The sequence below is a fragment of the Cervus elaphus genome, chromosome 17, assembly GCF_910594005.1.
Source record: "Cervus elaphus chromosome 17, mCerEla1.1, whole genome shotgun sequence".
NCBI lineage: Eukaryota > Metazoa > Chordata > Mammalia > Artiodactyla > Cervidae > Cervus > Cervus elaphus.
In genome coordinates, this window is record NC_057831.1 from 13,143,908 (window position 1) to 13,156,704 (window position 12,797).

The 12,797-nt window shown below is 39.5% G+C and overlaps 1 protein-coding gene across 1 annotated transcript in view; it reads right to left on the minus strand.

The window, feature by feature from the left end:
* Positions 1 to 4,123: 4,123 nt before the first annotated feature.
* The window catches only part of UGT8 (UDP glycosyltransferase 8), a 93,512-nt gene continuing 84,838 nt past the window's right edge, over positions 4,124 to 12,797 (minus strand). The window contains exons 4-6 of the mRNA XM_043871445.1: positions 11,023 to 11,099; positions 8,317 to 8,536; positions 4,124 to 6,735 (exon numbers count right to left, since the gene is read on the minus strand). Coding sequence (XP_043727380.1) covers positions 6,372 to 6,735; positions 8,317 to 8,536; positions 11,023 to 11,099 — 661 coding nt within the window. The 3' untranslated portion in view covers positions 4,124 to 6,371. The remainder of the gene's footprint in view (positions 6,736 to 8,316; positions 8,537 to 11,022; positions 11,100 to 12,797) is intronic.

Sequence of the window (12,797 nt, forward strand, 5' to 3'; positions counted from 1 at the left end):
CTCAAAAGTTAATTATGCTTTCACAAACGGTGAAGCTGACTTATCCATTATCCTGGATCTGTGAAATGGATTCAGAGGTACATGAATAAACTTCTTTCTTGTCCTCATCTCCTTGTGTTCCCAAATGAAAAACTCTGTGTCCGCTGAATTCATTGTAAAAGAAAATGTTGTAACTAGGATCTAGTTTAAACGTCTGAAGCTCAAAATATTTTTATTCTAGAATAAATAAGAAGATAGAAGTTCCAGAAATAAGACTATATTCAGAGCAGTAGCTTGATTTTATTTTACAACTATTTCATCCTATTTTTTGCAATATTTCAGCCATAAGTTTTACAGAGGTACATCTGACTTAGATGCTAAAATGTACTACTTCTTTTGACTATCATTCAGTTTCAAAGAAGTTTTTGTTTTTTAAAATAAAATTTGTTTAATATACTGCCTTTATTTAAAAAAATAGATGAAGAATTATTGGTTTGAGTTCATTTTTATATAATCTAAAGAATTGTTTAGTATAATTTAAGTATTAACTACACACATGCACAGTCATATATATTTTTCCATGTATATAGGCATTTGTATTTGCTTTTTTTCTATTGACCAAGCTTTAACCAGTTGTTCACAGTGGCATATTTAAGCATCTAGAACCACCTTCTTATTCATAAGGTAAACTTATTATGTCCAGAGGGCAGAATCAGAATTGGAAGCAGAACTGATGATTTTTATATCATAGCCTTGGGCTTTTCTTAATGCCTGGTCTCTACCTACCAGCTTTCGATTCGAGAAAAAAATGTATAGACATCAATCAGAAATATTACACCACATTATCATCATTAATGTGAAATTTGGATGTTACGTTCAATTTACCTAATATGTTTATATCCAAAGTCACCATTTTCTGCTAAAAGGAATACTCACGGACTTCAGTTACAGTCCCATGAGGGTAATTAAAGCAAAATTAGCATAAATACATAAATTTCTTCCTTTCTAACATATTAGTAATTTACATTCTAATGCAGCACTGTGCTGAGTAATATATCCTTCAACAGCAAAATTGCTTTTATCTAGGATCTCAATAAGTAACTATTTTCTGTGTTGTGTTTTGCTTCTGCCCTGGATGGAAAATTGATCTTAATATTAGGACTAATATGGCTTGGTAGAAATTACCTTTTAAAAGTGTAGATATTATGTTGAATTCACGGTAATTCTGCCTTTGTAATAAGAAATGATCACTTACCGCACAAATATGTTACTGAAAGAGTAATTAACTAATTGTAGATAGAAATTAACATAGCAATAAAATATTTTTAGTTGCATACAATTCTGAGGACTTCAGATTTTATTAATACATGAAAATGCTTTGTAATACCTGAAATATTTAATGTTGGTGCTAGACTTCTTAGAGTAGATTTACACTATAATTGGGGGCTTTCTTGGTGGCTCAGTTGGTAAAGAATCTGCTGCATGCAGTGCAGAAGACCAGGAGACATGGGATTGATCCCTGGGTCGGGAAGATCCCCTGCAGAAGGAAAACGGCAGCCCACTCCAGTGTTCTTGCCTGGAGAATTCCATGGACAGAGGAGCCTAGTGGGCTACAGTCCATGGGGTTGCAAAGAGTCAGACACAACTGAGGACTAACACACATGCACACACATTAGTGCTTTGGCTTAGTAATAAATATGAGAGACCTTTTGTTGGGAAAAATAGCTGGCTAAAAATTATGCTCTCTCAGAAGTAAGAAAGAAGCTCTCTAATAAAATTCTTAAACTTTGTAATATAAGATTTAAAAGCTTTGTTTCAAATTATTTTTGATAATATCAATTGCAAATAAGCATTCTCTAAATGTGATTTTATATTTACAAACCAGATGAATTAGAAACTAGAATGAAAAATAACACTTTCAATAATAAAACAGATGAGATGACTTGAAGTTGTTTCGTCACTTCAATTTGGTTTTCTCATGTTTAAACCTTGTCAAAGTGGAGTCATTCCATCTCAGTGGCACTTTGGAATCCAGTGCAGAGTTGAGCTATGAAGAGAGAGGGCACGATGTAACTGTGATGGCCAAATGCACATCTGAAATACCAGCGGGTGAATAGAAGCCTTAATAAAGAGTTGGTGGATGAATGGATAAAACATATTTTCTTAAACAATAACGTTCAAAACCTGAAGGCACAATAATGTGAAAGCAGTTGGTCTATTCAGTGTGTGTGTGTGTGTGTGTGTGTGTGTGTGTATGTGTTAGTTGCTCAGTCATGTCCAACTCTGTGACCGCATGGACTGTAGTCCACCAGGCCCCTCTGTCCATGGAATTCTCCAGGCAAGACCACTGGAGTGGGTTGCCATGTCCTTCTCCAGCGCTATTCAGTATATCCATGACTAACACTGTGAATTTGAGGGCCCATCCTGTGCTGGCCATTATGCTAAATGCTTTCAACACACAGTGTTTTTAAACATTTAGTATAGTGCGCAGAACAGAATGTGTGTGTGTGTGTGTGTGTGATACGTATTCAAGATAAGCCAGTGAGGTAACCATTATCATACAAATAAGAAACTAAAAAGTTAAAATTAGTAGATGTTGGGGTAAGCTTTCAAAGTCAGAACCCTCAGACAGTTAGAGCTTGAGTCCAATACATGATTCAAAAACTAAATAAATTCATGAGGATGTTCCTGATGAGGCAATTCATGGACACACTCTATCATAAGACAAGCAGTAGTGAGTGAACTCTCTGGTGCACACAAAAGCTTTTTTGACACATACTCTTGCCCTCTGAGTGTCCCCACAGAACCCTGTGCATATATTGACTATAGGTGCCGGTATTTTATAGTTACCTGTATGTCCATGTCTCCCAACAGATCACAAGCTCCTTGAAGGAGACTGTCCTTATCATCTGTAAATTCCCCTGGTATCCAGCTTATTGTCTGGAAGAAGGTAACAACCACGGAATATCAAACAATTTCTACCCCTACCCCTTCACAGCAACTCCTAAGTTCTGGTGGATAAATATTCTTTCAATTCACTACAGACGTGTATTTCAGAGGAGGTACTTACCGTTTATAAATAACAATGGTCCACAAAATTTTCACAAGCAGCTGAACATTTTTTCATGTTAATTTCACTGCAAGTTTTATGTTCCATAATGTTTAATTATAATGTCTAATATACTTAATTGCTGGGCTTCCCAGGTGGCTGGGTGGTAAAAAAAAATCTGCCTGTCAATGCAGGAGACAAGACGCAAGAGAGGCGGGTTTAATCTGTGGGTCAGGAAGATCCCCTGGAGGAGGGAATGTCAACCTACTCCATATTCCTCCAGCATGCCTCAGAAACCCCACGGACAGAGGAGTCTGGTGAGCCACAGTCCATGGGGTGGCAAAGAGTTGGACATAACTTAGCGACGGAGCATGCAGGCATGTGAATCTAATAACAGGCAAAGCTGGGAGTAGGGCACTGAAGCAGGTCATCTGGGCATAAATATTCTCATAGTTTCGGCAGAAACAGGATATGGGCGGGAAAAAACCAAGAGGTTCGTCTTGTCTCAGCAGCACCTCGCCACTGCTGGTTCCTAGCAGCGCAGGACGGCAGGGGCAGGAACCAGATCACATGAAGGGATTTTTTTTTATTTTGTTTTTAATTGGAGTCCTCAGAGGATCCAGTGTGGTGGATTCCAGGACAGCTGCAGAAGGGTGCTGCATATCACAATATGGAGGGGGGGAGGTGGCAAATATGTGGTTGGGTAGGAGAGGTTCAGAGGTGACTCTTTTAAGGACAATACTCTCAAATCTTAGTTGATAAACATCAGTGGAAACTTTACCAGAAAATACCAACTGTTGTACTTAGGAATCTGAGAATGCCCCCAGATTGTAATACAAAGTGTCTACATCCTCAAGAAAGAATCTCCAGCTTTCTTCAGTCTTAATCATAAACCACTGCTTTAACCCAAACATTGCTTCCCTCCAATCCTGGACATCCAAACTCTGCTTCTATGTCAATGTGGAGGGATATTGAAACTTATGACTTGAGAGGAAAAATGATTGATGTCTTAATTCTCATTTGCATTTGACAAGATGATGACCAGTTATAGAAACACTTGCAGAGGTTTTTTAAAAAAATAAATGAATAAATACCTTCATGAAAACTTTACTTTATTAGAGAATCTAGCCCAAGTGTGGAAAATTTAAAATCACTCTATTTACCAAAACTGGCTAACAATAAGCTTACTAAAAAAAAAAACAACAACAATGATCAGTAAATACCTACACTTAACATTCTTAATTATGGGACAGTTTTATGATCCATGTTGATGTATTTGTAAGGTAAATCCCTGTTTAATAATAATTAAAAAAAACATTCTCACATGTAACACAATGTTTTCACACTCATATACACATATAAAAGTTGGGAGACCTGTCTCAGAAACATGTTTATAATGGAGATACATAATATTGTGAAATAAAATCTGAATAAAAATTTTATTCCAACAACATTTCTCTATTTTTAAATCATGTTTATTGTTTAAGTTCTTATCACAGTGGAGATTAACTTATGCTTAATCATCCAGTGAATGCCTACTGTCAACTTCATCCAATTCCAAAAAAGCAAAATCAACTCAGTCATACACTCTAAGTCCTGTTGCCATCCCACCACTCATTGCCTGTGTTTTTCTTTCCCTTTAACGGCAATATTATAAGATTGTGAAAAGGTATAACTAATAGGCTTATATGTGTAATACCATTTCTTCAAGTATTCAGAGAACAATGTATTTGCCTGCATTGTACATTAGAAAACTACTTGTGGCATTATTTCTAGGTACAGGAGAGTGGCTCCTGGTGGGAGTGTGATGAAGTCGTATGTCATAGTGTATGACAAGGATTTACAGCATTCTAGAATTTTCACAACTCTTCCCATGTTAGTGAAAGTCATTAGGTAAATGCTGCAGTTTTCTACTTTCAGCTGTCAGACATAAGACTTCGAACTACAAATAAATAAAGCATACACTCAACATGTGCAGCGCAAATGCTAAGTAAACAGAATGACATGGAATGAAGTCCTAGATGCCAGTGAGTGCCCGGTTCAGTGGGGGGGTCCTGATTTTCTGATGTCTGCGACTTGCACCCCATTCTCAAATGAACACTGTCACTGTCCCACGGCAGCCACAACGGACCGCAGAGCCAGAGCAGAGGGGAGAGAGGTGAGGCGGGGGGGGGGGAGGGAGGTGGGGCTCACTTTCACAAAGAAGTGGGACAGCTTCTCTGTCGCTTCTGTGTGCCACGGCAAGTTGGATTTGGTAACCAGATCTCAAACCTCTCAGACAAAGCAGGTACCGATATGGAGAAAAGCAAATGATCCAATGAAAAGAATGAAATGTTGGCACCGATATAACAGATTGTGTGGCCCAGACACCAAAAGGGGATGAAGAAGGTGGTTTTTTAGTTAAAACTTTGGAAATATCACATCTGAACATTCAAAAATTACATTATAGAAAAGTCATCAAACAACGGCCCTGTTTAAAGATGCCATATAGGCAGTAGTCTTCAGTACTTTGAACAAAAATTAGAGCTTTGTTGCTTTGTCTGAATTATATAGTTAAGATAATGTTAGTCGTTAAAATGAAATAGAAAAAAAAAAACTATAAAATTCTCCCAGAGGCAAATTATTGGTAGGGGGGAAATAAAAATAAACTATGACAACAAATTTATACATTTACTTAATTGTACGTATTTTTCCCCCCAGAAGAATCCACAGTCGTTAAAAAAAAGAAAGAAAGAAAAAACAAACCTAAAAACCCAAAAGTACAAAAACAGGTGCCATTTATCTTTTGCGTTTTCTTCCTCTGCATTCACTTTTAAGTGGTACTGTTTCTGAGTCCCCATATATTAAGTTCTAGAAGAGAAACATCTGGATCCTAACTGTCTTTCTATTTCATTCTTAGATGTGCTGTACCGTCAACAAATCTAACAAGCAGCTGGCTGAAAGTCTGTCAGTTAGGAAACATACGCACACACAGACATACACACAGACACACACAGACAAACCTTCCTAAGAGAAAATAAACCATTCCTCATCTGGGACACACGTATATCAAGACTTAAAACTAAAGTCTGACATAGTCACTTAATTGATTTAAATAATTAAGGCTTCTAAAAGGTTCAGTGCCAAAACTACCTGTATCAGTATTCGAATAAAATACATTTTTGCATTTTAGGTTTGTGCTTTTTACAGCCATCTTAATCCCACAGAATTTCATTAATAAGATCAGATAAGGGAGTGTTAGAATTGTTTACTGAGGTTTGTAATTTAGTAGTTGTTAGACTAACTTGTAGCAATAAAAATTCAATGACGGGATCGATTTGTTACTATCAGGCGGGCTGCTGGCTCATTTCACCTTCTTTTCGTGTTTAATGTGGCCATTTCTTTTACACTTGCCATTGAGGATTCCATTATGGTAATGTCCGTTCACTGTGCTGTGCTTACTGCTTGACCACAGACTTTTGACTCTTCTGCAGATAAACTTTGTCACCCATGACAAGACGAAGTAAAGCAAGGCAGCACCAAGCAACAGCACGAAGACGATATCCAGGAGAAAATACTGACAGAAAGAGATCTGATGGACGGCGGCACGCAGGTGATGGGCTCCATCGTGGCGGAGAATGTAGTCGATCCAGTAGACAGTCCGGTTGACGGGGTGACCAGGTTGATCCTTGTGGATTTCTGAAAGCTTCTGAGCCCTCTGACGGTAGCTATGGATTGGAGGCAAGACACACATGTCATTTTCCATAAGAACATTACATTTTGAAAAACATTATACTTTTAAAGCCTTGATGTACTCCAATACTTTGGCCACTTGATGGAAAGAACCGACTCATTGGAAAAGACCCTCATGATGGGAAAGATTGAACGCAGGAGGAGAAGGGGATGACAGAGGATGAGATGGTTGGATGGCATCACCGACTCAATGGACACGAGTTTGAGCAAGCTCCAGGAGTTGGTGATGGACAGGGAAGCGTGGTGTGCCGCAGTCCATGAGGTCGCAAAGAGTTGGACATGACTGAGTGACTGAACTGAACTGATACTTTTTAAAAGGCTTCCCAGATAGTGCCAGTGGTAAGGAATATGCCTGCTAGAGCAGGTGGATGCAAGAGACATGGGTTCCATCCCTGGGTCGGGAAGATCCCCTGGAGAAGGAAATGGCAAGCCACTCCAGTATTCTTGCCTGAAGAATACCATGGACAGAGGAGCTGGGTGGGCTAAGTCCACGGGGTTGCAAAGAGACGGACACAACTGAGCATCTGAACACAGTTTTCAAAGGAAAGTTATAGAACACAGACAACGGGGTCCCCTACTCCGACACCTCGGATGATCAAATGTATTGCTCCAAGTGCCAAGAATTACAACCAAGACCCTGGATCCTCTAAGGGGTCAGTGCATAAAGGCTGCCTCTGAGCTCATATAGCAGCATAAAGAACCCCAGGGCACTTGAATTCAGTCTTTTACATAAAAGAAACATTATTTTATATGAAAGAGTTTTTCTTTATTGTGCATTGTTTCTGAGACTATAGCAATGTTTCTCAATCCAGTGTTAAGCTATGTTGTATCCTGGGTATAAAGAGGAAAAGCTCACACTCTTCCAGACATTAATGCCATTGGAAATGCAGGATCAATTAAATGTCACATAAAAATGGGACAACCTATGCTTTGTTTTAAAACTATGCAGGCCAACTCTCTACCGTTTGAGGCTCAGTTGTGAACTGGGTTAACTCAAGACACATCAAGAATTTAAGAAACAAAATAAGATAAAAGGTTCTGACCAAGTCATTCACCTGAGTAAATATATCTTGGCATTTCATTGATGCCCAGTGCTAGGGAAACCGAGCACCCGGCAGTATTAAGAGCACCTGTTTGGAAATCAGACAGTCCTGGTTCAAGTTCCCTACTCCAAAGCTGTGTAACTAGGGGTGTATTACTGAAGCTCTCTGAGTTTAAGTGCCTCATCTCTATAATGGAAATGAGGCAAATAGTGATATAAAGTTTTATGAGCATTAAAATGAGATAAAGGACACAAAAATTGACAAACTCTAGGGACCCAAAGGTTCCCATGGTAGTTTCTCCCCCAGTTTGGCAAACTTTGGTGGAATATTATTCGGGGTCATACATAGCTGGCCAAATGATTGCTATTTTTATTTTTCAAATGACATTACACACAGGAATCTAAAGGATATTTCTATATTTAGTTTATTGACGACCTGCTGGCAATTATCAGCTATTGACAATATGCTGTGGTAAATATAGTTTACCTGCTTTAATATTAGTTGAAACCTTACCTGGGATTATTGATAACTTTCACTAGGGCTTCATACAGCTCTCCTTCAGTTACCGTCTTCCATTCCAGCAGTATCCCCATGCCTTTGGCCTGTACCCGGGTCATAGTATCATAATGGTCTCCAAAGAGTGGGATTCCCACCACAGGCACACCATGATACATAGTTTCAAAAATGCTATTCAAACCACCATGGCTCAGGAAGGCTTTAATATTGGAATGCCCTAAAGAAGGATTAAAAAAGAAAACCACTTAGAATACTGTCTATTATCCTAGGAAGATGTTTTCCAGAAATTTCTTAAAAGTTGACATTATAATAAACATGCATTTCAGATATAAGATTTTTTAAAGACACAGTTTCACTGATTCCTACTCTGCGCCAATTACAATGTTTATTATAAGCAAAATTATCAGATTTGTATATATCAATTAAAAGCCATTTTAAGTAGCTAACATTTATAGCTTTAAGAAGTATATTACAATATCTTCTCTCAAAACACAAATACCAACTGCATTCAAATAGTCAGTAATTAATAAGAGGTCAATGAAAGCAAGGAATAACCAAAAATACCAGAGTATAACCACATTCTACTAAACGCAGACACCCACTCTGGCTACTCAAACATTTATCTATGTTAAAGTCAAACACACCCTGTAAAAAAAAAATGTAAAAATGTGAGGCTGGACTCCAGATGTCCAAGAAACATTTCTGTGCTATCCAAGGGGGAAGATTGCACAGTGCTCAGTATTCACAACATCCAAACCATGTCTACAGGGTCTGCACTTCTCAATCTTAGGGTCCAACTCTACATTTTAGGAATAAAAACAAGCAGGGACAGATAAATACAAAAATTAGTTCTAAGAGACAGGACATCAGGTAACATCTGCTTGGCATGGAGATAAAAGAGATAATTTATCAAAGTTAGTGAGGTATTTCAAACTCCAGATCTCCCTGTGAGCAGAGAGACTTGCATAAAGAACATAAGACATAAAACACGGCACTTGAGATGGGTGTTAGATGGCCAGAGAGAGATTACAGCTTGCAAAACTACGAGCCTTTAAAGACATGTCACGTATGAACCTAGGTCTCAAAGGGGCGCCAGGACTCTCCACCCCCAACATCTAGCAGGCTGGTCACTTAGTCTCTGGCCCTGATCCGCAAGGGGCTTCTCAATTCAGCCCAACTAAGCAATCTGCCCTGGCAGTGGATTTCAAACTTTCTTTTCAGCAGTAGAACTCTCTTTCTTTGAGTGAAACCTGACCACCAGCAAGGTCAGCTGTGAAAAAGTAAAGAGAACTGGTGTGTGGAGGGCAAGGGGCATGCGCTGAGAGAGGAGGGGACACTGATTTGGTTCCTGCTTCTGTTCCTAGAGGAATCTTCTGAACATAGTTAGAAACCAGCAGAGGATCCACAGAGGTCATGGCTGGAGTTGAAAGGATGCTAATCTCAGTAAAGGCAGGGAGCTGAGATTCCGAGGAGCCTGGAGGAGATGGGAACTTGGGAGGCCCTGGGTGCGGCTGCACCTTGCTGTGTAGCCTCAGAGAAAAAAACGGCATGGAGCCAATTCTGATGATCCCAGATAGCAGCGTCTGCTGCTGCAGCGAGATGGCTGAGGGTCAAGATATGGAGATGTTTAAATTTCCTGCTTCCTTCCTACTTCCTATGGCATCTGACATCATAACAGTAAAGATAAGAAACAGAAAAAAATGCAAATATCAAAAAAGGTAAATTGTCTTTTTTCCCATCATTTTTATAATTTATAGAATAATATTTATAATAAACTAGATGAAAAGGAATTATTTATACTTGCTGTTTTATAGTTACAAAATTCAATTTGCAGGGTTTTAGAGGGTCCATTCGGCTTCTAAAAGATACTCTCTAAAAGTCTATTTTTAAGAATATAGCTTTCACCTACTTTCACATAATCTGTTAAGATTAGTACTACTGAACAAATAAATGAGTTGATATTGCCAAAATCAATAACATTTTTATAATTTCCTTAGGAAGTATTATCTTAAAGGATAACATGGCATTATGTTTTCCTAGAGATTTAATGAATAAAGCAAGTTACATTTTACATTTATCAAAGAGAATTAAATTGTTTAGATTCAAATCTTGAGATATGCATATAATTGGCATTTTAATTTTGAGTTGAGGATCAGAACCCCAATAAATAAATCAATCAAAAGAAATAAAGTGTTCAAAATTGCCCAGTGATTTAGGAGTAAATTTAGTCAGACGATTCAAATAAAGTTGAAATAAATTGACTGTTTTTTGGCTTTCTGCTTAACTGTGGTTTAAAACAAATGAGTAACTTCAGCTTTCTCTGGTTTCTTAGATACAGCTATAATAAAACTATAGGACAAACAAATTTTCACTGTTTTTAATTTGACTACTTTTAGCTGATCAATCTAGGTATAGCTTTACCCCTACTAGTTTATGTAGTGTTAAGTATATTTTTCAGAAAGTCAAAATTGTGACTGGTCTAACCATTTTAATTTATAGGCCTAAATGGTTACACTTTAAAATGATTTGCCAATAACTGGAGATCTGACTTGTTGGTCTGAAATCTAGGACTTAGCACACAAGAGAATATAATGATTCTGTTATAAACCACACATATACTATCGAAGCCACTCAAGTGTAAAATTCACATTTACACAATTAAAATAAAAAAGCCAAGCAAGCACCCAGGGGTCACTGACTTACCCAGCAGGTCATTTTGCGGTAACCATTCTATGAGCCTGGTGTTGTTTCCCAGATTCTTTGGTTTGGTTCCAGAAAACCTGAAATGTATACCAGACAATGAATCTTTCAACAAATCAAACCTGACTCTTGGCATGAGCTGTCTGGTTAAACTTCTAGGTTTAAAATAAACGTTACATGATCTTTTGCTGATATTCTTAAGAGAGAAGCCATGCTTCAATAACAACAAACATTTTAGTTACTTTTTCACATTTTCATTGATTGAGGGACAATTACGAAACATTCTGGATTATACTGAGATCCATGTTCCTTCAGCAGTTCTCACAGAACTGCGGAAAACAGCAACCACATGGACCTCTGCTAGAAAGTCAACTTTCTACCAGCATCCAGAAGGTGAAAGAGGAAGGCAGGGACGGTCACCCCTAGCAGTCACCACTTCCCATCCGGACACCCAGAACCCGAGGACAGGCTCGAGAGCTAGGAGAAAGTAGGAAGTACTCCTCTGGCTGGGCCCCAGAGATGGTGCTGTGGGGTAAAGATGCAGGCTGTTTCCTGCCTTGGTCTCTGAAACACAAACCATAACAAGCTCATCAACTGAGCGAAAGGCACAAGGCTGCAATGGGCAGATACAGACTGGCCCAAATAATTAACAGCAGGGGCGCTTTCTGGGTTAAGCCTAACACAGGAAACCCAACATCCACTTCATAGCTTAGCCAGGAGGAAATGAAAAGTGTCAGTCCCTCAGTCGTATCAACTCTTCCTAACTCCCAGAGACTGTAGCCTCTGTCCATGGGATTCTCCAAGCAAAAACAGTGGAGTGGATTGCCATGCCCTTCTCCAAGGGATCTTCCTGACCCAGGGATTGAACCCGGGTCTCCCACATTGCAGGCAGATTCTTTCCCATCCGAGCCGCACCAGAAGTGGGAACTGATTCTCCCGCAGTCTGTACAAGGGAGAAAACCACATTCCTTACAGCATACGTGTAAAGGCTCGACAGTGTGGGGCTGACCTTGTTGACCTCTGTATCCCTAACGCTCAATGGTGGGGGCAGGCACTAAATAAAAACGCACTAAGTGAGCGCTCAGGGCCACGTCTAGACACTGGGTTAGAAATTCCAGAGACCAGACTGCCCCGCTGGTACAGTGGATTAAGAATCCGCTTGCCAATGTTGGGGACGTGGGTTCAATCCCTGGTCCGGGAAGACTCTGCATGCCCCGGAGCAGCTAAGCCCATTCGCCGCAACTGCTGAGCCTATGTTCTCGAGCCCGGGACCCACAGTGAGCCCGCGTGCCACAACTACTGAAGCCCGTGTGCCCTAGAACTCACGGGCGCGCCCCAAAAACAGAAGCCCGCACAACGAGAAGCCCGAACACCACAACGAAGAGCTGCCCCCGCTCGCTGCAACTAGAGAATACCGGAGGGCAGCAACGCAGACCCAGCAAAACCAAAAATAAAAATAGGTAAATAATTCATTAAAAGAAAGAAATTCCAGAGACAGACATGTGTTGGCAGTGCCTCCCAAAAGAAGCGGGGTCTGTTTTGACCAGCACTAACGGGCAAGTCACGGTATTTTTAAAGGCCTGGTCTCTTGGATGAAAGGAATCGAAAGCATTTATAAACAAAGTGGGAGCCCAAAAGGTTCCATGAAATATTTTACCTATTTAATCATTCATCTATCAGTTTCTAATCTCATTCCAACACTGATTTGAAGGAATATATAGAAATGGCTTCTCTGGTGGCTCAGACAGTAAAGAAAATGCCTGCAATGCAGGAGACCT